The 27,292-nt window shown below is 40.8% G+C and overlaps 1 protein-coding gene across 3 annotated transcripts in view; it reads right to left on the reverse strand.

Moving 5' to 3' along the window:
• Ccdc141 (coiled-coil domain containing 141) overlaps positions 1-27,292 on the reverse strand; it is a 160,229-nt gene that overhangs the window by 78,874 nt on the left and 54,063 nt on the right. For all 3 annotated transcript variants that reach the window (XM_087651716.1, NM_001430394.1, XM_087651717.1), the window contains 2 exon segments: positions 17,743-17,859; positions 105-299 (listed from right to left, as the gene is read on the reverse strand). In XM_087651716.1, the coding sequence (XP_087507842.1) occupies positions 105-299; positions 17,743-17,859 (312 nt within the window).

The raw sequence follows: 27,292 nt of genomic DNA on the forward strand, positions 1-27,292 counted from the left end.
CACAGAAAGCGAGCCTTCTGGGACGTTCCGTAGCCAGCTAACACAGTAGGACTCTTATTGGTTAGACTGAGTCCCTACGATCGTCATCTGGGCCCCACACAGACCTCGTTAGCACTGGTAAAGAAGTCATGCGCCATTGTCAGCCAGGCTTTCCTGTCCACCATGAGTCGTCCAAACTCTTCTTGAAGCCGATTGAGTTTCTGGTTAGAGAGCTGCAGATGTTCCTTTTCTGTCAAGTCCTTTGACAGCAGAATCCCCAGAGCCTGGCTCTTCAGCTTCTCCATGGCCAAATCCCATTCCTACAAGAGAACGTTCTCTTTAGTGACAGTACACAGACCCTGTCAGGAGCTGAATGTTTGTGCCACTGTCCCCAAATCCAAGTCTTGACTGGCATAGAATCCCCCAAAATGTAATGGTTTCAGGAGGTGGAGCATTGGGAAGTCATTGGGTCAAACAGTGGAATCCTTGTTCTAAAAGTAGTCTTCCTACATCACTTTCTGCTGCGTGAGAACACAAGGGGAAGTTGGTCTACAACCCAGGAGAGAGCCCTCACCACGAAGGAACACCTGTCCCTTCCACATCTCACCCTTCCAACCTCCAGAACCTTCCAGAATCTGGTAGATGCATCACTTCTGTTTGTCAGCTTTCCTGTCTATGTTACTTCAAGCTATAGCAACTGGAACTAAGACGCCTGCCTGAAATCCCTGGTACGTCTTGGGGGACATATACCCAAAACCTGTCATTATGTTTTTCAATTATAAAGTCTAATAAACCATGTAGAAGTAACATTGTGTGTCTGAGAACCAATATGCAGCCAGAAGAGAAAGAGATACAGAAAACAGGCACCAGAAGGGGAAGATGGGGGAAGGACAGAGTGACTGATGGGTCACCCTACATGCAGGTCACATCCATTCCTGTAACCATTACCTCTATGCTCCCATTACCTGTGCCTCTAAATGAACACATCTCTGACTCGTTTTGTTCTATTCGTACTCATTCAAGTGTAACAAGAGTACCTGCCCCACAATTCAGGCTCCTTGTCAATGGAGCAAATATGCTCAACAAAGGAAGAGAAATGGAATGTCTGTGGCTATTGGTTTTGTGTTAGCCTAAACAGAGAGATTGAGATCCATTACTGTAAAATAAATACCACGCACTGCTTTCTTCTTGGTCCTAGTTTTGCATATTAATGCTTCACACTTGTTGATGTCTAAGCGTGTCAGAAAATGAAGTAGCTTTCTACCTTTAGTGGCGTGAGGATTTAAAACGCAACCGAGGGAGAGAGAGAGAGAGAGAGAGAGAGAGAGAGAGAGAGAGAGAGAGAGAGAATACAAGTTGGAATAAACCAGTATTTCTGTTCACTTCTTGAGGAAGTTCGTTTCTTGAAATTGAAGGGTTGTCAGATTCAGCCTCATAAAGTAACAATTACCTCTAAGATGGCTGCCTTGCTGGTGTGTTTTCTGACACTGATCTCAAGTGACATTGAGCAAAGCACGGGGCAGTTCGTGAAGCATAAGAAATGTAACGTCAGACTTCAAACATCTCAGCCTGGCTCTGTCCTGGCATTTCTGCTACGCAAAGTGTCCTGTTACTAAATTTCATTGGTTATACTGTGTTGTATAGCATGAGTCTAATTTTAGGGTCATTACAGTTTCCATGACTCTCACACGACACCAGTGAATGCTACATACACACCACAATCTAGGACTGCAAGCTAAGGATAAAATGTAGCTTCATTCTTTAGCAATATGCAAATTGATATTTCATACAACTTCCTGTATACTTTCACTATGAAATACATAAATGATTTTTCAATCACAATACCATACACAATATGGTAGTATTTCCAGTGACAATGAGTGGGCCTTAAATGCAGAAATTGTACATAGTCTTTTGTAATGCCCATGGAAACAGTTTCAGTATTTGTTCAATAGAAAACTATTTTGATTGAGTGATGTGAAAATAAGGAAGGTCGGTTAAGGAGTTAGCATTGGGGGTGGGGGAAGTGGGCAGAGCCTGATTTAAGTGTGGCTTGTGACTATAATCTTCAAAAATCCTCAGCTTGGCTGTGTTTTTTATTATTGTTGTTGTTGGTTTTGCTTTTTTTTTCCCTAGTGTTTGTGCAGCCTTAGAAAAGTATGTTCCACATGTTGACATGGCCCCAACGAAGGACCACAGAGGCTAGTTCATGGGTCTCTGTACTGTGATACCTTTCAGGGAATTGAGGATACAGATTCCAAATTCTCCATCATTCTCACTGCCTAGAAAAGCTGTGCTCATAGGTGCAGGCTCTGTACTACATGCATCTCAAGATTTTAAAAAGATCTCTGTGTCCCCACTTGAACAGAACTGTATTTCATGGCATTCATCTCTGAAGCGTTTAGCCCTCTTGCTTCAAAACCAGCAGACTTGTTGAGAAAGAACAAATGTTCTCGGAATGGCAGTCTCCAGCATACCCTCATTGAGGATGGTCACACTTCTTTCCAACAGCTCTATCATGGGCCCTGTCATCTAATATTTGATCTTCGTGAATGAGTGTCCCTTTTTCCCAGTTGAGATAAGGGTAGTGGGTTGTTCTCCAAATATTATTGGGTACCATGATAAACAGTATTAAGAGGAACAGGATTCTATGTCTCAGTAGTTCTCAAATGTCTGCTATGCTGACCGTGTGCCAAGATCTTCCTGGAAGGTAATGTCATTCGAAATATTTGGGTAAACATTCTTGACAAAGAAACCCTTTGTTTGCTAATCATCTCAGGAATCCAATTGTCTAGGTAGAAGAGTGTCTGGAAACACACCTGTGCTTAAGAGGCCTGAACTGTCTACTGGCTTTCCTGCTAACCCAATTTTTCCTGCTTTTCTTTTCTTTTTTGCTTTTTCTTATTTGCTTCCATTTTTATGTATGCATGCATGGTGTGCTATGCACGTGTATGTATGGGTATCTTTTGGTATGCATGTGTAGACACGGGAGTGTGGGTACGTGGAGGCCTGTGGTTGAGAAGAAGGATTATTTTCAACCAGTCTTCTGAGATAGGGTGCATCAATCAAACCCAGAGCTCACTGATGTAATGGCTGTTGATAATGAGTCTGTTCTCTGGGTCCACTCTCTGCACATCTTAGGCTGCAATTATAGGCCACTTATGTGCAATTCTGGGGCTCCAAATTCCAGCCCCGATGCTTGCTTGAAATGTACTTTAGCCACAGAACCATCTCTCCAGCCCTCTTCTTTCTTCATCCATTTAAGGACCCACTTGATCCATCGCAAGTCTTTGTGCCATTATTTCTGCAACCTGTTAAGATCTTGAACTAATTAACCTCGAACTAGGGTGAAGAAATACTTAAATGTAGAAGGGTGCAGGATAAAACAGGTAAAAAAAATTTTTTTTGTAATTGGCATTGACTAGAATGTCCTGCATTTGTTAGCAAGGAGAAACCCTTCATACATGTGAAATGTGGAGCTCACTTAGCATGCTGTGTGCAAGGAAAATGCAGATGTAATCAGAACATGGGGAAATGGTTCCTAGCCATTGTGTGTTCTGCTTGGTAGCTTGAAGCTTTACGACGCTGTACTGACTACCAACCAAGGGTTAAGCTCTGCCTCTCCTTTATTCCGTAGCACTGTGCTAACCACTTTTCCTGTGCCACTCACTTAATCTTCACTACCCCACAAGGCCCAAGCCGCTATCCACGTTCTAACCACAAGAACTAGAGTTCAAAGGAATTATGTGCTTGTCAAGGTCTTGGCACCAATGAGGAAGAGTGAGAATCTACACCTGGGCTGGTACCCATGATCAGGATAGGCTGCTCACCTGCGTGTGTGTGAGTATCTGAGTCAGGGCACCATCCCTGCCCCAGCTCTCCACAGAGGATGATATAGCATTCTTTTTTTCCATCACATCATTACCATATTAGTTGAGAGAGCTGCTATGGTTAAACTTCCGTAGGGCCCTGACGAGGCCTCTGTGATGATAAAAGCATTTCACAGAACAAATGCCATATTTCTATCTAGTATAGATATAGTCTACCTATCTACATAAATATAATAAAGAATGTACTGCCCAAACAGAAATTGTGTTTTACCAGTTGGACAAAATAATAAAGGTCTTTTCTATAAATAATGAGAAGGTTTGTTCTTTAAAAAAATACTCATAACTAAAGACACATGAGAGAGAATGTTTGGGTACAGAGCCGAGTGTGTGGACCTGCCTACCCCACCCCACCCACCCACCCACCTCCAAACACACACTGTCACTTGCTGTTTTGAATCCTGCTAGAGAGACTGGGCCCTGGCCTTCTGAAGAAACTCAGAGAACCAGGTTCAGTGGCTTATCTGTTTTCATTCTTAATTACATTCTTACGCGAACTCCGTGGGCATTAAATGAAGCTGGGCACATTCGCTATTCTAACCAATCTTCTCTGAAAATTGGCTTTGTTTTCTTTGGGCAATCTGCAGGCACTTCCTGCTGCATTTCTATACCATTGCAATGATGTATTTCCCCAGGCATTTTTCCGAGGGGACACTTTAACCATTCTATGTTTTTTTTTTTTTTTTTTTTTTCCGGAGCTGGGGACCGAACCCAGGGCCTTGCGCTTCCTAGGCAAGCGCTCTACCACTGAGCTAAATCCCCAGCCCCTATGTTTTTTTTTTTTAAGATAGAACTTTCTAGAGTCATCTGAATCCATCACACTTTAAAAAATATATGTATATCTTTTTTATATACATATACATATATACATATATATGTATGTGTGTATATATATACATATATACATATATGTGTATATACATATATATATACACATACATATATATATATATATATATATATATATATATATATATATATGTACTTGTCAATCTTGTCAAGGCTGGAGGAATGCAATGGAGTTCCTTTTCGCTGAGCCATTCCCCCTGCCTCCTGCTTGCTGAACTTCTTACAGCGTTTTAATCACTTTGCAGTGAAACATTTCCAGGGTGCATCCCCACTGGCAGAAGCCAAGGTCTTCCATTTCCTCGGCTTCCCAATTAGACAGAAGCATATGAATATCCCCGACCCAATAAAGCAGAGTGGCAATATATCAGGGTGTCTCTCCGGGTCCTTCCAATATTTTCATTTATCACTCACAGTAACCCTTTTAAACTGGACCACTCGGTATTCCATTTGCCATAGAAATTGTGCTTCTCTGAGCTCCCTTGATGGGAAAGGTACTTTAAAGGGGATTAGTGTGGCCAGACAAGAAGAGGGAAAGATTTCTTTCTTTTCTTTCTTTCTTTTATTTTTGTTACAGTCCTAGGCTAGATCTTCAAATGAAGTTATAGATTGCCCATTAAGTGGGTTCAAAACGTAAAACGCGTTCACGAGTCCAATTTGAAAAACAAAAGAAGTAACTAGGGCAGTGCAAGTAATAAGCTTTTCTTCATACAAAACTTCCCCACCGAGGAGAAGCTCTGATAATTCAATACCTTAGGATGCACTTTCATCCCGTGCTCGATATCAAAATGTAATTGCGAGGTGAGGGGAGATAGACAAATTGCAAACAGGACTGCATGTGTAAGAGACTGAGAAAGACTGGCCATGGCTATCTCTGCCCAAACCAGATGGGGCAGAAGCCCAAGTTGAGTTCACGGATGGCTCCCAGAGCTCGACTGAGTCCAAAGCCGTCTTACTGCGCGCTCCCCATTTCCTGTTCAAGCCCATTTGGTTCAGCGTCAGGAGGATTAACTCATTGACAGAAAATCAGAATTTTACGTGATTGCATTAGCAGATGGTACAAACAAACCTGGCAATTTTAATCAGAGAACATTTGAAAGTCTGCTTTGAGCAGGCATGTTTTTGAAAGAAATGTTTATGCTTTGGAAGAATGGCAGCCAGCAGGCAGAAAGTGCAATTCTGATTGTGTTGAGTTGGACAGTAACTACTCCATAGGTCCCCCCCCCCATCATGTTCCCTTCCAGGGGTTTCCAGGCTGACCTGTACAATTGTAGGGTCATCGTAGAGAAAAAAGGAGTCCCTCATTCTCCCGGCACGCAGAGTGCGGTGCCCAGAGGCCATGTGAACTATGCCCTTCTGTGCACATTTCTACAAAGGCATGGTCCAGAGACAGAAAGAACTGGGTCTCGCCTATGGATGAAAGAAATGTCCAATTTAGCCTTTCAGTAGAGAATTCTGGAAGTGAACAGGAAGTGGGCCTGGAAGAATGCTTTTTATTCCAAACTTGCTAAATAGCTCCAGGCAAACCGTTTGCTTTCGTGGTCTCTCTCCTAGCTAATCAATGCCGGCACCACCACGTGGCGGGTGCTTGGCTTCTGGAGTGGTTTGTGTTAATTCAACGACTCTGCTGTTCTTCACGTTCTCGGATTTGAAGTGCTCCCCAAAATTGGTTTATCAGAATAATTATTCATAAATAACCCTGCTGGGGCTGGGATTGATATGCTATAATAGAAATGGACAGAAACCCCCAAATTAATTTCTGAATATGAAATATGAATTAAAATTTTTCTCTCATTTCAAGAAGAACAAAACAAGCACACACACACACACACACACACACACACACACACACACATACACACACACCACGCCACACACCCAAAAATCCCAGCTTGGAAGTTTCTTGGTTTTTTTTTTTTTTTTCACTCTGTGGTGTTTGGCCCCTGAGTGGAGCCCATGGTCTAGTGGTGCAGGACGGGTGCTTGTGCCCTGAACTGAAGCAAACGGCCGTGTGACACAATAAAGTTTGAAAGCAAATTGTAAAACCAATAAAGCACACGATAAACAAATCTGCAGAAGACAGTTCCAGTGAATCCACCTGTTCGCCCTTAGTTTTAGAGTTTAATAATGGGAGGAATTGGGTGGGGGCAGGATTTATGTTTTCTGAGAACCACCACCCTTTCCTCAATGGCTCATCTTTTGCCGTATACTTTAGATTTCTTGCCCCCTTCAAACATTTTTTTTCCTGGCTGATTATGACTTCATTCAGACTGGCCTTTCTATTTTCAATCAAAATTAATTAAAGCCTGACTGGCCCAAATTTTTTTTTTTGTCAAACATAATTTATCCACAATCCTATTGGCCTATGGGCTAGTGAAGTAGTTTTGTGGATGACCTGCAGGGCTTGTTGGAGGGTCTGCTGGGCACTTCTTGGGGGTCCAAGAGCAAATCAATCATAGAGGAAATGACGGGGCAAATCTCCCTTCTTGAAATAAATTAATAGAAGGTAGGTGTCTTGTGTTTTGCCCACAATGATCAACAGATTAAAAACTAGAACAATGGTTGTAAATCCATTGATATCTGCTGGGAAAGTTTTAAGAACATATTTTAGGTTCATTTCATATTCACTTATAATTTTTATTGGTAGGGTGGAAATTTTTGTTTAAAAAAACCAAATTTTCATTTGAAGTCAGAGAGAAGCAATAATACTTCTAACCAGTCAAATGTTAGGTCTGTCGGTGTGGGCTGTTCAACAGGAACAAGTGGCCCACAACTCTTTACAGTCTCATCAATAAATGGTGGCTGGATTGTATAAACATGGGAGTTTTTAGTGTTCAAACTCAGCAAACCTGACTCTTAAAGTTATGCTGTTGCCTTGATGAATTGTAAACCTAAAATCTAAATTGCTTTATAAATCCAGTAAGAAATTCCTTAGTTTTATTCTTGATGAGTGGTTCATATAGCAAACTATCATAAATGTAAAATATCTCTGATGACCTGATGCGCCGGGGTGGGGAGATGTGCACGTTACATGCACGTGTGCGTTTGTGTGCTCGTGCGTGTGTCTATGTGTGATATCTCTGATGTAATGTTGGCCATCATCCTGATTCATGAAGAAGAACTCACACACCGTGCTCTACTCCATTCCTCGTGTTATTGTCTTAGACAATGGAGCCATGGATGTCAAGGGAAAATGAAAAAAAAAACAACGCATTTTTTAGTTTTTTTTTCTTTCCTCAACTTTTCTGAATACCCATGTAGTTATTTTAAATTTTTCATGTAAAACCTTTATAGCTGTATGTAGAATGTTTATATTTCCTCTCTTCATGATAGGAACAAACCCTTGCCTCTAATGATAAGAAAGACATCATCTGCCTTCAAACAAAACATAGTCAAGACTGGAATTTCACTTGTGAATTTCCCCTTCTGGATCTGATACAGCTTGTGACTCGGCAGAACCACAGCACTCTAACATGGAGATAGGGTGATTGACTTGACAACAGCCACTGTGGTCCAGGCTTAGTGGTACACACAGCCAAAGAACGGAGTGGAGTTTGTGAGACAGCAGCTCAGGATGAGGCTGTGAAATAAGGCATGGGCTCCAAGAAGAAAACTTACGGCTGGGAACCGGGTACTCACCAAACTACACATTACAGTAACTCAGACGGTCATAGTGGTTTGGGACATGACCATGTTAAGCACTGAGTAAACGTCTTTGCAGGCAGCCTCTTAAAGTGGACTTTATTTCACTGTTACCCTGTGATTATGCATCATTAAAAGAGGAACTACAAGAAGCTGTGCTTTGTGGGAATTTCCACTTAATGACTGACCAATGATAAAGAATTGGGAAGAAGAGGAGGCAAAAAAGAAAACAAGAGCCCAGACAGAATGAGCTGAGAGCTCCAGAGATGATGGTTCCAGCCTAGCAATTTTAGCACTCCAAGTTTTGGAACTCAGCATATTTCTGAGGGAGTTTTAAAACGCAAGTTCGCCTTGGAAATTAAAAGGATGTGGCTCGCTGAGCTTGAAACTAACCCCAAGTAAAGGCAAGAATTGTGTTACTAAAATTAAAAAAAAAAAGACTCTCATTGTTTGATGGATTTTCCCAAGGCTCACTGGCAAACTCAATACGATTCATACAGATTTGTGACTCTTAGTGATGGAATTATTTCTAATTTATGTTCTGTGAAAAATGACATCTGCTTATAATTGGGAGGTTCATCTAAAAATCAGGCAAGTAAAACTAATCATTCACTAAAATGAAGACAGAGGGATTGAGATGTAAGGATGCAGGTGTCTCAAGGTTTGGAGAAGGCAGCTAATTTTGCCTTGAGACAGTTCAGATTTGATTTTCAGTGCAGACAGAGCTGTGTAAAAGGAGCAGATTCTCCTCCATTTCACAGGGTTTTCTTCACAGTCATTAGATACGATGTCGATTGAGTTAAGGAAGGAATCTGTTTCTGTCATAACTTCACAAATGTTGTGATCTTCAGTGAAGGACACCAGGGAGTAGCTAGAGATTCAATAGTGAGTTTCCATGTATGAGTTAATATATGCAGGAAGAAAAGAAAGCATTCCACACGCTTGTGACACACTAAGCAAATATTTGGACAGCCTGAAAACTGGTTATTTTGATCCCGGATATTGCCCCACACCTCATGAGGCACCGAAGAAATAGACAAGTAGTTCCTTCACACAAAATGTTCCATTTCAGTGATACTTATGGAAGATAATAACACAGCTTCACTCATAAAACACGCTCTGATCATGCTTTTCCCCTCCCCCAACTCCTTCCGGCCCATCCCCACTCCTTACCCTTACATTTTTAAAGGAATAATCAGAAATTTCGAAGGCTTATCTTTTGATCTACAATCACCTGTGTAATGGGTCCAAGGGGGACGAGAAATAAGCGGCAGAAAGAAACTAAGTCCCAAGCATGGACAATATTGTCCGTAACCTCAGAGGCTATTTATATTACCGTTTATAGTATCTAGTTAGATTTGCATTATCATGGCTGGGAAGGTAGCATGGTGGTCAAGAGCACTTGTTGCTCTTGCAGAGGACCTGGGTTTAGTGACTCCCAACTGTCTATAACTCCAGTTCCAGAAGATCTGATGACCTCTTCTGACCTTTGCAGTCACCCTTCATGCCATACACAAGGTACGCATATGTGCACACAGGCAAATACTCACAGACATATGCATCAATCTAAGACAGATGTTTTACACCTTGTGTGTTCTAACACTGGCTACAATTCACACTGTCTTTGGAAAGTCAATAACTTACATTGTCTTTGATTCCACTGGTTTGGTGTGTTGTTGCTGTTGCTGCTGCTTTGTTTGTGTTTTTCTTTATATCTTTGACCTCCAAAGTGTGGTTCGTAGCCCAGCACTACATAGGAGTTGACTCCAAATGCAGACACTGTGGCGACCACATCCTCAGCTGTGTACCTCAAATCCTCTTGTAGTCTGAGAACCTCTGGCCTACAGATCTCTGAAAAAGCAGTCTTTTCCCCCCAGTTAGACAGATGCATACCAGATTGTAAAGGAGGTTTGCCCATGGTATGATCTCACATAACGAAAATCCAGTGGAATAGTCAAAGCCTCCCAGAACTAATGCACTGCCAGCTCCGATCCACTGTGTTTCTAAAGAGCAGCAATGACCCGTCTGAACAGGGAACTAGAAGACAATTCTATTATTGTAAAATAAGAAAGAGTAAAATAGCCAGGGATAAATTTAATGGGGAAAAGTATAAGACTAGTACACTGACATTTACTTATCATTGTTGAAAGGGGAGAGAGATCCAGAAAACGCATACATAAAGGAAAAGACCATATGTGAGTATGGACCACAGAATTCAATATTGTGAAGATGGCAATACTAGGGACTGGAGAGATGGCTCAGTTGTTAAGGGCACTGGCTTCTTTTCCAGAGGACTTGGGTTTGACTCCCAGCATCTACACAGTGACAAATGACCCATCTGTAACTCCAGTTCCAGGGCATCCTACACCGTCTTCTTGCCTCTGTGCACACTGCATGCATGTGTTAAACAGACATTCATGCAGACAAACACCCAGGCACATACCATACATACAATAAGGAATTTAAAGGAATTAAGACAGTTAATACTCCTCCAAATATTTAGATACAAAATAATTCCTGTCAAGCTCTTCAGGGAGTTGCTTGAAGAAGCAGAAGGCTGATCTTAATGTTCACATGAAGGTGCAGGGCAACCAGAAAAGCCAAAAGGGCCTTTAAAAATATTGAAATAGAAACAAAGAGACCTTATCCGTCCAAATTTATTTTTTTTCTTTCAAATTAAAGTGATGTGGCACATCAGTGTAACAGAAATGCAGATTAGTGGAAGAGGATGAGAAACCAGAGGAAGACCCAACATCTGCAGCCGCTGAGAGAGGCGCCAAGATCATTCAATCAGGAAAACTGTTCTGTTCAATTCCTAAACTGCAGGGACTCTGGAGAACCACACGAGAGAGAAAGAATGAGGCTCGTTCCCTGCCTCACGCCATACACCGTAACCTGTGCCATACAGAATAATGATCTGAATACAGAAGATAAGGCTATAGCATGCTTAGAGGAAACCCAGGAGGAATCTTTGTGGTCTTGGATTTTAGCAGACATAGCGCGCGCGCACACACACACACACACACACACACACACACACACACACACACACGACAACCATAAGCTCCAGCATTTAAAATAATTGGATTTTATAAAAATTAAAAGCTTTTGCTCATGGAAAGATGCTATGGTTAGAGGGACTTTATGGAAATTTCCTCAAAGCAATGTACACAATGGACAACGACCATGGGGAAAGGCTACAAAGTCATCAGCTGCTAGAGAACGGCAAGAAGTCTCAAGCAACTAGCTCTCCATGCACAGGATGATAAAACAAAACAGAAAAGGCGAGTGTTGGGGGGACACTGGGCAACTGGACCCCTTGAGTATAAAATGTGTATAGAAGTCACTGAGGTGACTCCCCAGTGAGTTAAACAGAAACAGCATATAACCGCAATTCTACATACATACATACATGCATACAAACATGTGTGTGCCCATACATACATACATTCATACATACATACATGTGTGTATGCATACATACATTCATACATACATTCATATATGAATACATATGTGTGTGCTCATACATACATACATTCATACATACATGCATTCATACATGCATACATACATATGTGTGTGCTCATACATATATACATTCATACATACATACATACATTCATACATGCATACATGGGTGTGCCCATACATACATACATATATACATACATACATGCATACATACACACATGTGTGTATGCCCATACATACATTCATACATACATGTGTGTGCCTGTGTGTGTGTGTACACATGGTCTCTACAGTTCTCAGAAGCAAACTGTACAGACACACTACCTCCCATGACTTGGTACAGTAGCATTCACATTCACCAGCTTCAAGGTTAAGACCAGCTTCCATGAGTCATCAGCTGGTCTGGTTTTCCAAGTCATTGAAAAATATTTTCCAGTTGTGGTTGACTTCATAAACTAGCTCTATGATCTTAGCCCCAAGTTCCTATAAATAATATCATTAGAATATCTTGTGAAAAGTGCCAGTGCTGTGGTCCCACAGAAACTTTATTCAAAGGGGAAAAGTCAACCTTGAAGCTTTCTATTATAAGACAAGAAAATGAAGTAGAATTTCCTGCAAGTTGATTTGAATAATTTGTATGCATAATTCCCACCTATACAGCCAGTATAAGTGACTCTTTATAATCTCCTTATCATTCTGTCTTTATAATTGAACAATACAGTTTTATTTTGTGAAAAAATACACAAAACTAATCATAGAAAATTAACACCATAAAAGAAATAAAAACATTAACACCACACACAGTTTGTCAGTGCATACATATATTTCTTCTTATTGGAAGTAAGTATAAGACATAAAGATAAAATTCAACACATATGCATATTTCTGGTGCCATCTCAGGCTCTAAAATAAAAAACTGGACTCACTTTTATTCTCTTTTTTGTAAAAGCGGGACAGTAATTGCTGCCTACGTGTCTGGTTGTTTTAAGGATTAAATGTGTTCATATACAACTACGTTCAGCAAAATGCTTGGCATATGGATTCTTAATGGCACTTAAATAAATAAGAGGATTATAAAATTTACCCTTGGTGGCATTTAGTAAGTTTACAACATTGTGTGTCACCAATAATTTCCAAGGCCCCCCAAAGAACAAATCAGGCTCATTAAACAGTCAATATGCCCTCCTCCCCAGCCCTAGTCAACCACTGCTTTCTGTCTCTAGGCATTTCCTTCTTCTGTATGTATTGCATAAATGAATGTGCACAAACTGACCTGTCATGTTTGGCTTCTCCCAGCCTGTTCTCACTGTGGTGTAATACTTCTTAGGGCTGAGAAATATTTTATTATAAGGATATACTACACTATTTTATCCATACATCTGAGTTACTTCTACCCTTTGTCTGCTACTGTGAGCATTCATGTACGTGATTTTGTGTGAGCATCTATTTTCTGTTCTCTTCCACATATATGTATGTATGTATAAAACCATATACATATACGTATATATACATACACATGACTATGCATAATACAGCCATTATACACTCATCTGTAAGTGAGTACCACCACTCTCCTGGTTCACCACTGAACCAGGAGAGTATAGGAATGCATGAATAAAACCTCTAAGTCTCTTGTACATTTTATCATGAGTATAACTTTGTATGGGGGAATTGTTACACACAGGCTTTACCTCTAGGTTTGATGGAAAATCTGGGAGAGACTCTTGGGTTGCATGGCTGTAAGTCTCCCTAGAAGATGCAGATTAATAATCTCCATCGCTAGAGACTAGGACCTACCTCTAAAGCCACTTCTCTCCTCACTGCACTCCAGAAGTATTTCTAGACTCCCTTCTCATCTGCCCTCATGCTGACTGCCTACAGCGCAATCTCTACCACGGAGCAGATTCCCTTGTTTGGAGGGCATCTCATTGCCCATTGGCTCTCAAACGCTGATGCTTACTCACTGGTACAAAATATGAACAGGTAGGAAGATGAGGCGTATTCATCATTAAAGGGGAACAGCGTGTTTTGTGGGAAGTTCTTGGGTGTATGTGTCTTTTCCAAAGAAACAAAACAGCAAACAAACCAAAAAAACCAAGAAACAGGTAATACTGGACTCCAGCCAAAACCTTTTATGTCTAGGTGGAATAGTGGGCTTGCGGATGCCATAACTTTGAAGTTTTTTTTAAGGTTTTGTTTATTTTGATTTTATGTAGATGGGCGTATGGGTATTTTGCTTGCACGTTTGTAAGTGCATCACATAAATGCAATGCAGGGAGATTGCACTGAATACCCCGGCACTAGAGTTATCAACAGTTGTAAGTTGCCAAGTGGGTGCTGGCAACTGGACCCTAGTCCTCTACAAGAGAAGTAAGTGCTCTTAACCACTGAGCCACCTCTGCAGCCCCTGAGACCTTTGAGGCTTTAGAGGAGCCCAAACTCTCTTATTGTTGTTGTTATTTTGTTGTTTTATGTTTTTTAAATTTAAAACTCTAATATTTTAAGCTTGACAGTGAGTTATTTCTGTTTCTATTTTTTAAGCCTTATGTACCCAAAACAACTACACAGATTCTCTGGCAATGAGATCCAGATGCCAACAGTCTTCCAGAATTTCTCAGGACTCTGTGAGTAGCCAGTGCTGAGAAGCCTGGGTCCCAATACTCCACACCTCACCAACTGCAAAGGGCTGAACTGAAGGGAAGGTTGACAACATGGGGGCCCAGATTGGAACATGAAACTGATTCTGACCTCTAAGTTGCAATTAAGCCTTAAGACATCAAGTTAACGTACGGTGCTATTCAAGGGGGATTTAAAACCATCCACGTTTGCTATTCCCCTTTCAGTTATATGCATGAATAGAAAATTAAAGATGGCATAGCTAAAACAAGGACTCATATTTCAAGGTTCAGCTCAACTATTTCAATGCACTCTGAAACCTAACCGAGAGCTGTGGAAGTTACCCCATTTCTTCATTTGAATGTATTTCAGCAAGAAACAATGGAGACATTTTTACAGCTTATTTAGAAAAGACTTGCTGGCCAGTCTCGCTGTGAGAAGCGCAGGTCCTGTAAACCTGATTACTTACGTGAGTTTCAGTAATGATCCCCACTCGATGCCTTATTTCTGATCACATCTCTTTGAAAGCGACTTCCCATCCCTCTCCACACACCTCCACGCAAACAAGGGTCCGAATGCAGTGTGCTGCATCCAATTTGGAACATATAAAAATTGAATTTTTTCTCAAAGGAATGAGATTATTGAAAACCACCCAAAAGTCTGGCCGAAGGAGAGAAAAGCAAACAACAGATTGGGACTACTGCTCCATAGGTAATTGTTTGCACAAGAATTTTCTCCAAAATTCCTAAGTTTCCTCTTTCCAGGTGCCTATGAAAATGAAGCATGGAGAAGCAACGTGTACCCAATGTTCTGAATGACACCGCAGGAACATAAACCCCGTTTTGCTGTATTTTCATTTTGATTTCTGATGTACAGAGATACAACCCACTTCAGCTCAGTGAGAGGCCCAAGAGATTCACCCAGGAGCAGAGAGGAGGTCAGAAGCATGGGAGTTCAGCAGAGGTAACCAGCCACATAGACGAACTCAGGAAAGGATACGGAGGAGATTCGCCCCGGACTTTGGCACATGAAGCTGAGGAGAGGTAACAAACTATGTGGAAGACACAGACTAGTTTGAATGGGTTAAGTAAATTACGAGCTAGCTGAGGAATAAGACAAAGCTTATGGCTGAGGATTCTTTTTATTTAAAAAAAAAAAGGAAGAAGGAAAACCAGATTTTACTTATTATGGGAGAGCTTACAAGCACCAAGAATAAATATTTTATAAAGTGGTAGAGTATCAAACTTCCCTCTAAATGTGTATCTTACTACCTATAGATTGGTACAGTTCTCAGACCTCTTCAGAAAAGTTTCTTTGTGCAGTGGATGGTGGCTAACTGGCCAGAGTGTAGAACCCTCAGCTGCCCCAGAGGTTTCCACTTGGCTAGTCTACATTGTAGACACTCTCTACTCAGATCTTCTTCTGTCTGACCTTATGATCACTTGTCTTCAACTGCCATCCTTTCAGTCACCCGTTCCTTCATCTGGAACCAGTCATGACCTCTTAGTTCAGAAGCTGGACTCAACCCTATAGCTTCTCTTTCAATCCTGTGGCCTTGCAGTGGCTTGACTCACAGCCAACACTGCTTCTCCAGCCCTGTTGGATATGATCTTATCCATACAGTGATTCTTGTAGGGTATATATATATATATATATATATATATATATATATATATATATGTGTGTGTGTGTGTGTGTGTGTGTGTATTGTATGTGTGTGTATTGTATATATATGTGTGTGCATGTGTATGTATATGTATATATATTGTATATACATACATATATAGTATACACACACACACACACACACACACACACACACACACACATGTGACCAGAGTTAATGTTAGTAATTAAGTTAGAATATTCACCTCCACCAAGGCTTTCAAGGAAAGTGGGAATATCTGGCAAATTACTGCTTTGACATTGCTGCAGCTTGTCTCATTCTTATTCAAATAATTCTGACAATCGTGAAAAGAAACAAATGTGTTCATCTAGGTTTCTGACACAGCAAGTTCATGACCCTTTTCTTTTCATATACTCTGTAGTTTCAAATGTGAACTGTGAACAACCCCAGACGCAGTACACTCTTAGAACCAAAGTCATATGTGAACAAATATTCCAGGCTAAAGAACTCTCATAACTTTATATGCACAGTCACTAAACTCCAAGTACCTCTAACTTATGTGAGCATGATGGCTTTGTTCGTGTGATTTTAAAAGTAGGTATCCTATGCAACTTGAATCATTCCTGGTTCATTCTCACTGATAAAGTGTGAGTTTGATACATATAGAATAAATTGCTATATTACTTCAATGAAAAGCCTTAATATGCAAGTAAAGCTGAAAATGTTTTATATGAGCAGTCATTACAGGGTAAATTGTCTTTCACAACTGCACGTTTTAACAGTCACTTAAACATTGAGACTAGACTTTTGAAGGCCTACAATATACTTGTGGCATTCAACCACATCAAGAAGGTCACATGAAACTAAGAATATCATGTCCTTAGAATCTTTAACCCTAATTAAATAAATCTAGCCCTGCAAGCCTTCCATCAAGTCTCAAATGAGTAGATGGTTGTTCTTCCTTGCTTTCAGCCACCAACTAATAAGTGTTTCACAGCTTTCATGACCTCACTTAACGTGTTACTAATCACCTATGATGTTCTAGGTGTAATTCCCATTAGTTCTCTACAGACCACCTGCAAATGATGCCTGGCTGGGAGCCACTTTCTCAGGAAACAGAGGAATGTGAAGCAAGTGGGGAAACCAGCAAGGTGACAGTACAATGTGCAGAAAACAACCAAACAAAACCATCGCACCAGCAAAGAAACAACCTGCAGAAATATCGTGAAGCTTAATACTGAAGAACTGGGGCCTTGGATTGGACAGAATTGAATTCCACCTCTGCCTGGGATAAGATGTAACTTTGATGAGGACACTCTCTATACCCAAGTTTCTGATTTGTTTCAGTCAAATCATTAAAAAAATGAAAAAGATAAACTTCTTAGGGGTCTGTGATCATTATGACATGTGAGTATGTATGTAGATGTCTGTGAATAAGTATGTGAATGTGTGTGTGTGTGTGTGTGTGTGTGTGTGTGTGTGTGTGTGTGTGTGTACAAGCTGTTGCCTTACTGTTGTCTAGAAGTTACTGGGTCGTGTCATTACCTAATGCTCTAGCAATCATTTCTATGCAAACAGTGGATTGTTCATTTTTTTGTCCCCTATAAATGATTCAAGCCTATTTCAAGAGCAATCCCATTTGCACTTCCCACTAACCATAATGTATCTTACCTTTGCTTTGATGGTCAGGTCCTCGTGCTTACGGATTAACTCTTTGTTGTCTGAAAGGGATGAACCCAGACTCTGTTCCTGCAGATCTCTTATTGTTTTCTGAAACCAACAAGAAACCTGGGAAAGAGGTGAGAAGAAAGAACCAATATTTAAACGATTGGGATAGAGGATTTGAACTCAGACATAGTAGTACCTTTCAAAACAAAGTATTTCAATGTATTTCTACATACAATGATTTATATAGGATGTTACTATCATCCAGGTCTTTAATGTTCTCTTATTTCAGCCTCTCAATGCTTAAGGAAAAATAGATGAAATAAATCAGATAAGAGTACAGGGCTCGGCTCCCTTGGCAGCTCAGTGGATTTATAAGGCATGAGGAAATGAATCAGCATTTTCTCAGAAAGCAACAATATATCCCATGCAGTCCATACATCTCGATTTCTTTTCAATAGAAGTTTCTTTCTATATATAAACACGAATCTGGGTATGGTTACACAGACCCAGTTAAAGATATTGAACAGTGTATGTGGAATCATGTTTTCTAGTATACAAAAAGAAAATACAAAAGTACTTCACTTTTAGTCACTGGCAGAAATCTGTACTGAGAAATGAAATGGAACCGTTGTTAAACTCCACTGACATTGTAAGAATAGGACTCAGATACCAGATACATGTATAGGGTACGCGACACACCATATCAAAACAACCAAATTTTGTGGTGAAACTTGAATGCAGCAGTAAATATTTACTTTAATTTTTTTAATTGATTAAGTTTGGAGAAATGCTGACATTGAACCCAGGATCTCATACAAACAAAACAAGCATTTTGCCGTTAAGCCTGTAGGGTTGCATTTTTAGCGAGACTGAATTTTAGGAGACATTATAACTTCATGCGAGACTTTTGACTTGACTCCTGAACACAAGAACCTTGATAGCCATAAAATGAATTGCAGCTAGATGTGTACTATCTGCTTCTGTATAGTATTATCCCTGAATCATATCAGAATGACTAATTTGTAAGAGAGTGTGCTATAACGTAGATATGTTGCCAGTTTGTTTGAGAGCACCTTCGTTTTTCTCAGTAAGCCCACAACAAGAGCAATATAATCAGATGAACGCACAGAAGAAGCAAATGAATTTGGAGAGCTGAAGCAGTTTATCTAGAGACAGATGGTAACAGCAGAGGAAGGATCTGCCCCAAGTGTACATAATTCCAAAATCCATGCTCTTCCGCTGTGCCCCACCACTATGCTCATGTAACCTACAGTCTTTCAGCCCTGTTATCTGGGGATATTGTTGCCAACCTCAAAGATGAAAATTGGCAGCCTGCTCCAAATGGTGGGCTTAGCCAAGAGTCATACTGTGTCTTTCTGAGGCCTTAGTTATCTTGTCTGCACAGTCATGGGCCTTCTTCCAGCTCCTGTAACAGGAAAGAATGCATGAAACAGGCGGCTGAGGAAAGGGTGTCAGGTCTAAAGTTCCAAACTGAAAATGTGCCTCACACTCCGCAGATGGCAACAGTAGACTAGGTTCACCCTAATAGAATGCCTTAAAATGCCTGTGGGCCATGAGGGAGCTGGTGTGGCAGCTGATCTTGGGAGCAGAAGGTCTGAACTAACTCAGTGTTTTCCCAGCACAGAATAGGGAATAAGTTATGAAGCAACAGGGTTTCTCCAGCTTACCAAAACGTTTGCCCTTTATCAGTGCAAACAAAAATCCCACATTTACCCTGTAGCTATTGTCATGTGAAATTAATCTTCTTCATAATATTGGTAATGTATGTGATACATATTTCACGTTATATAAACATGTATATAGTATTTTTATATATTTATTATTCCTTGAAGCCATTTTTTCTGGTATCCAATTAAAACTAGATAAGTACAATATACATATAAGAACCCACAGAGGGCACTTAATGAAGAGCACTAAATTTTTTTTTACTTTTATGTAAAATAGTTTCTTTCAACAGTACCAGTGAGTGCTTACAAAAATGTGACCAGAGGAGTGATTAGGGAGTTTTCCTCAAAGAGAGCATAAATATAAGTATCTCCCGGAGATTACTTAGTTGTTGAGGACTAGAAGTGAGTGTTTTCTATTCCTAGCTAAAGTTGGGGTGGGGGTAGACTTCTCAAGAATGTTTTATTGTGGGCCAGCTAATATGAATGCTGAGTGAATGAAACAAAGGAGGAAGCAGGTGTTCCTTAATCTCCCTAAACAGGTGAGAAGCCCAGGGCCTCAGATAATCCTATTTAATTTGTGAGTCAAAAATTTGTCATCTAACACATGTCAGAGATGATGAAATCTAGAAGGGAGGGAGAGAGATTCTGTGATTTCTTTCTTTCTTCCTTCCTTCCTTTCTTTCTTTCTTTCTTTATTCTTTCTTTCCTTTGGTCTTTCCTCCTCCTCCTCTTCCTCCTCCTCTTCCTCTTCCTCTTCCTCCTCCTTCTCCTCCTCCTTCTTTTGTGGATATAGATCTTACCATATAGTTAGATATGGAAAGGCTGGCCCTGGACCTTGGCACATAGACCAGGTGGGCTTCCACCTCACAGAGTTCTGCCTTCCTCTGCTCCCCAAGTGCTGGGATTGAAGGTCTACACTGTTACAACAGCTGGTTTTGATTTGTAAATAGTGTTGACTGACTTCATCCTGTAGATTTGACTGACACTATTTCACCCTTCAAAAGCTAGTACTCCTACCAAGCAGTGCCTTGGAAGTAGAAAACTATGGCGATAGTCAGTATATTTTGTTCTGCCTTTCAAGACACACGACCCCTTTTTTTCTGACCAGATACACTTCAGGAAAAAACACAAACTAGTATGAATGCTTAAAGTAGATCGTCATTAGCCAGTTATATCTTACCATGAGGCACTCAGCCACATGAGCGGCCTCATAGATTAGGTTTACCACCTGTGCTATTGAGCTGCACACAAATGGGCTCAGAGTCCTTCTCCAGCTAAAATAAGACACAAAATAACCACAAGAGTATCCACCACAGTGCTCTGATACCCAGTCAGTCACTCACTACATCCCACAAGCAGTTACTACAGACAGCTGCACGGCTATTCCAAGGGTTCTTTTTATAAGCCTTTAAATTGCACCAGTTGCCATCCAAAAAGCTTGAGTGATGAGTCCAGCCAGTGAACCCTTCTGCAGAATACTGCCACAAAAGGAGGCATGTGGGGAGGAAGAGAGAACAGAAAACATTCAGAGAGGTCACTGGAAATTGGATCTGTGTATCAATCAATAGGGTAGGGGAGAAATGAAAACTTTCCCTTGCCTGTCTCTGTCCTTACCATCCAGCCTGACTCAACTCATGAACTTACAATCACTCTGTTGGTTGGCATGGGTTCTAGGTCTTTAGAGGAGACAGGATTCAGTCAGAGGAGATATGGGGCAGATCTTTTGGGTGGCTGAGACATCTTTGGGTGGCTGAGGGTGAAGACAGAGAGAAGTGGGTCAATAAAGATACAAAGAAGAAAGGAAGATAAGAAGAAAGGAAGGAAGACGAATGGATGGGGAGAGAGAGAGAGAGAGGATAGAAGGAAAGGAGGGAAGAAAAGTGGGAGAGAGGGAGGGAAGAAAAAATGGGATGTTAATAAAAATCAAGAATTATTTCTAAAGTTTAAGAAAACTGGCAGAAAAATTCTGTCAAGTAGACTTGCACTGCTCAGGAGAATAGCCACCATAGCACACTGACTGGGCTACGATTAGTCTAACCTGAAAAGGGCTGTACGTGTGAACTGCACATCAGAGAATATGGTCTTTGGATATTTTAAAAAGAGCAAATAATCTCACTAGCAATATTAGTACTCATCATCTATCAAAATTATATGTTTGGATATGCTGAGGTAAATAATAGATAGATAGATAGATAGATAGATAGATAGATAGATAGATAGATAGATAATGTTTTACTTGTTATGTGGCTTTCTACTTTTTAAATATTTCTCCTTTTTACACTTCTAACCACTGGGATATTTAAAACCACATATATCCATTGCATTATATTTTATTTGGCTGGCTGTTAGTCAACGGAACTCAGAATATCTTTAGTTGTTAAGTGTAAATTTGAAGACTGACTCAGATTTAATTAAGGAGAATTTACACAGCAGAGCCAAGAGAAGGGTGGAGTGAGGTATTAGTAGCACACACTCAAGGACGTCCAGGTTGGGGTGAAGATCTAAGGAGCCTTTTGCAGATGTTGACTGATCTCATCAGCTAAGTGTTGGAAGGTGGTTTTAGATGCCTCTGCAGACACGGCAGAACTATTCACTTCAGCTTATTAAAAACTATTTTTTTTTTTACTGGAAGAGGTTTGGTTCGTTTCAGTGTGGGGAACTGAGGGTATGTAAGAATTGAAGGGAGGGGTGAACCAGACTAAGAACTAAACAGGAAGTTGAAGACTGCTGTGTGCTAGCCTTGGACAAGGAAGGGCTTATCAGTTGCACATTCTACCTCAACCATGCCTACTAAAAGAAATAAACAAAGAAAAAGATGATGGTGAGCTTCTCAGAGGCAACAGGCACTGCTCTGTGCACCTTATAATGTTACCTCAGCCATTGTCCACCCTCTTCCTGCAACTGAGACAGCCAATGAGGAAACCAAGGAACAAGGGTGAATCACTTGCCCAAGTTCATGCAACCAGCAAGGAGGGTTGGGGGCAGTAATGCCCTCCCTGGTCGGATTCCATGTTTTCTGTTCCAGTATTTATCTTTCTCCCCATCACACCCTAATGTTGAAACAAAGGATTCTGGAGAAGTCCATGTCTACGAACATTCTTAACATTAAAACAGTAAGACAAGGCTGCAACCATAGGATCTGTTGGAACATGACAGCACCATCGGGGGCACAACAGAAACTGCACTTAGAGAGGACAGTGGAAGCATTTGTGTCAAGCCGTCAGAAACCAGTCATGGGCAGAGGTGGTCGATAGCACTCAAACTAAGACTTCTATTTTTGTGAATGATACACGGTTTAAAACACAGAGGATATAAGAAGCATAGAGTGTCCTGTAAAGGTCAAAGACAAAAAGTCTGGAAGCAAAAAAGATGAAGGGCTGTGGAAGCCAGAAACCCTGCCCCAGACTGCCACAAGCAACCTGCTTCTCTTTTCAGCAATTTGTTCTAGAAACTGAGATGAGGTTTAGTTTTTACCTTTATTTAAAACTATTCTAGGCAAGGCGAGCTAGGAAAAAGAAAGAAAGAAAGAAAGCATTCTAACCATCTTAACAGAAACACATTTAAAAAATAATGATCTCTTCAAATTACTTTGGTTTTCTCTTCCTTGTACAGAACAGTTCTTGGCACAGAACCAGCTACTGTTCAGACAAAAGAAAAAGGAAAGAAAGAGATTGGCAAAGAATAAAAAGGGCATCAGGTTTTCTGTGGGGTTTTTTGTTTTGTTTTGTTTTGTTTTTTATCTTCCTCGGCCCAAGCATTTTTGACAGTCTTCCATCCAATTACCATAAACACCAACATGTTTGCAATTATAGCCGGTGTCACAGTTCCAATGTCTACTTTGATTCTACTTTCTTTTGCTTAGAGCAGAGGAAACAGTTGTCTTTATCTTGCATTAGGCAATCTGGTCAAATGTGCTGTGGTGCTTAACGAGGCGATAAGAAGACGTGAGAAACCCACCTGTCACATCAGGTGGGAACGTACACTAGACTAGGCAGCAGAGCCAGATTGCTGATTCTGTACCACAGGACTCGAGAGCTGGATTGCTGCTGTGCACCTGAGTCATCTGGTCTCAACTGGCTTTTCAATACATAGAGGATAGTAGCGAGATGTGCAAACAGGCTGACCTACACTTGTCACAAGGGGTGGTGTTTCAGTCAACCTCAAGAAGCCAACCATTCAACCACCTTCAAAGAAAAACAGTTATGAGCAATCAGTCCAGACATCTCTGTAGAACATACTTGCTCTTTGCCCAGGTCACCTTTTCCTTTGGCTATAACTAAAACCTGTCCACATGCAGAGTGGGACAGTCTAAACCACTTTGTCCCAGTTGTGCCTGATTATGGAATCTCTGTGAAGCTAATTATTAAGTTAAAAACTAGATTTGTTGCAATGTCATCTTTTAATGTTGCCAAAATTTTGTACTTTGTTTCTATTTTTAGAAACATTTTTGAATTGATACAATTTTTTAGCCTATTATCTGGGGGCCTAGTTTCAAGTTTGAGAAGGACAATAGTCACATTCTTTTGCAGAATTTGTAAGCCTTTCTCAAATTACTGAAGTCAGCAGGAAAGTATCACTGTCTCCCCAGATTCTCAAATCCTAGGCATCTGGTGACAGGTGGCAGGCAGGCGGCTGGAACCATTTGTCAGGAGAAAAACTGGTTACTTTATAAATACCCTCACAGATAATCTTCCTATTTAAAATGTACATTTAAAAAGCCATCTACTTAATTATTGTGTTTATATTAGCATATAATGCCCTCTGGCATCTGTATTCCAAGTATAATGATACTAAGGGCTCTTTCCTTTTCAATATTGCCCTCAAATTGTGGGATTGTTTGTTTTTGTTTTAGGTTTTGGGCAGGCTCTTTAACTACACCTAATTGCTAGCAGAAAGCTGCATAGTCCGGTGAATTAAAAAGTCTCTAGACCTGAATTTTATTTTCAATGATACCTCTAGTTCATTGTGGGGAAATTCAGAGCAATGGAAAAACCTCTTTATTCAAGAAAGAGGATGGAGTCCTATACAATACGAATCACAGTGCCAAAGCTACCTAAGGCAAAGTATTCCAGACACAACTTAGTTCCACTTTGTGTTGGATAGTTTATGTCAACGTGACCCGAGTTAACATCATCTGATAGGAGAGAACCCCATTTAAAAAATGTCTTCTTTCTTACAGGCAAGCCTGTAGGGCATTTTATTAATTAGTGATTGATGGGAGAGTGCCCAGCCCATTTTAGGTAGTACCATTCCTGGGCTGGTGGTCCTGGGTTTTAAAGCAGGCTGAGCAAGCCATGGGGAGCATATCAATAAGCAGAATCCCTCCATGGCCTCTGCATCAGCTCCTGCCTCCAAGTTCCTACCCTATTTTGGGTTCTTGCCCTGATTTATTTCGATGATGAACAGTGATATGGAAGTGTAAGCCACATAAATCCCCCACCCCCCAAGTTGTTTTCCTCATGGTGTTCATCACAGCAACAGTAATGAACTAAGACACACTCTTAGGGTCCTGGAGATCTGGACCAACTCTACTCCTGTGTGGAGACAGAGAGACAGGCACTAGGACTAAGACCACAGCTTGACTCTCTCACATCACCATCCCTACTCCTAAGCCAGACAACTTGGTGGATTTCATACACAGCTTTAGTTCTAACACAAGTTGTTAGAAGAACTTCCCCATTGAAAATATGCACACCCCAAATGGAACTACTATAATAATACATTGTAAAAAATGTTATTTAAATTGTATGGACTATTTATTTCTGGGATTTTTTTAATATTTTGCAGCAGGGCTGAATATGGGTAATCTATACAGGTGACAAGAATGAGTCTAATGAGCATGTGGTCAAACGTAACAAGTATAACTGTGCTAAAGAAATAGCTAAAAGGCAGAGTTAAAGAGATTTTGCTAGTTTGAATGAGAATACCACCCCCCTCCATTGGCCCATATATTCGGAGTTTCCTTCCCAGTAGGTGAAGGATTAGGAGGTGTGGTCTTGTTGAAGGAGTCATGTCACCTGGGATGGGCTTTGAGGTTTCAAAAGCCAAGGCCAGGGCCAGCTCTCCGCCCCTTCTAGTTCCTATGAATCAGATGTAGGCTCTCACCTACTGCTCCAGCATGCTTCCTGCCTGCGGTCATCATCCCCTACCCTAATGGTCATGGACTCACTATCTGAAGCTGTAAGCGAGCCCCAGTTAAATGCTTCCTTGTATAAGTTCCTCTGGTTGCGGTGTCTCTTCACAGCAACAGAAGTTGATTTTTAACTACTTTGCAGAGAAGGGTGATGTTTGAACTAGGCCAGATACCCAGCTGCTTCTGTTCTCTCGCACATAGAGTGAGGCTAACTCATCTAGCAGGTTAGACATGAGCTGGGGTCTGGATAAAGTGCAGCTTCACGCCAGCTCTTGCTACAGCTCGAAAATGACATACAGTGAACGCTTGAAGATTTACTGAACATCTAGATATCAAGTAGTGCTCTAGTAAGCATTATGCATTCCACATATTTACATACATAATTATGTCTTTATTTTTATAACAAGTGAATAGATAGCTCCCATTATTAGCCTCATTTCACACAAAGAAAAAATAGCACATAGAGGCTAATAGCCTTGCTGGTGAGTATAAAAGCCTAGAAAGGTATCCGTGCCCTCTGCCCCAGAGCCCCTGTGCTGTGGCCCTTGACCAGGCTGAAGCAATGACAATCAGCACTCACTCTAGTCAGCAAGCGTCTAGCGCTTTCAGAATGCCAAGCTCCTCCTGTAAACATTAAGATACTTTGCATTTCCTGCTAACAAGGAATTAAAGAAGAATTCCAGGCACATCCAGTGTGCCAAAATAAAATTCTATGATAGTTTTAAGCTACATATGGATTGATATTTATGTCTGCTATTGGACCAAACTCCCAGATTCCAGTATCACTGAGCTAATTATAACTCTCCCTCGCTCCCGCCTATTTTTGCCTTACAGAAGACTATATTAGAAAAATGTACTTAAAGAAAAAAATTTAAGCTTCTTAACTCCGTCTACGCTGTCTCATAATAACTTACGTTGGCCATTCATTCGGACTCTTCGGTAAATGAGGAGGCAGCAGCATGTGCCGGAAGACACACAAATAAGCAAATGTTGGAAGTGTCTCATAGGCACAAGATCACATCGAAGCCACACATTTACAGGGTATCTCAGAAGCCATCTCTGTAGCTAATAGGGAATATGGGATCTCATAATGGCTGTGCTGTCCCCAAAAACTCTGTTACTCTCCCCTCCTTGCAAAAACATACACAAATATATATATTGGTACACCCTGGGTAGACCTGCCCCCTGTCTTAATTCTCTAGATGCCCTTGGCATTGCCTTGCATAAAGAGGCCACGAATAACTCAGTTTTAGTATATTTGTTTGCCTCACTTATGTCTGATTGGAACAATTGAGAAAAATTACATTCATAAATCTTCTTGCCAAGATAATTAATTATGCACAAAATATTCCATGCTGCTTCTGATTTTCATTAATGAGGCAGATTATCTGCTAACTAAGATGCTGCTATGGCTGGAAAGAAAGGGCAGGTTGCTTGTCTGTCGGCATGAGACACGCACACACTGTCTTACACATGAAAAACAGTGATAAAGGAAGGCGCCCAGGGACTGTGCTTTTCAGATGATCACATCCCAAATAAGACAGAAAAGGAATTCATTTCCACTCACTTCCCTTTGTGAGTAATGAACATCTCTAGTTGCTATCATGCCAGTCTTTTAGCTTCCTACCTCCTAAGAGAATTAACTGACCTTTTCAAAAGCATCAGGCCACAAGCGTCCAGAGTCACCAAAGTATCAGTTGTCTCAAATAATCCTTAGGGGAGATGCCTCAGA

The sequence above is a fragment of the Rattus norvegicus genome, chromosome 3 (genome assembly GCF_021556685.1).
Source record: "Rattus norvegicus strain SHRSP/BbbUtx chromosome 3, alternate assembly SHRSP_T2T, whole genome shotgun sequence".
Classification (NCBI taxonomy): Eukaryota; Metazoa; Chordata; class Mammalia; order Rodentia; family Muridae; genus Rattus; species Rattus norvegicus.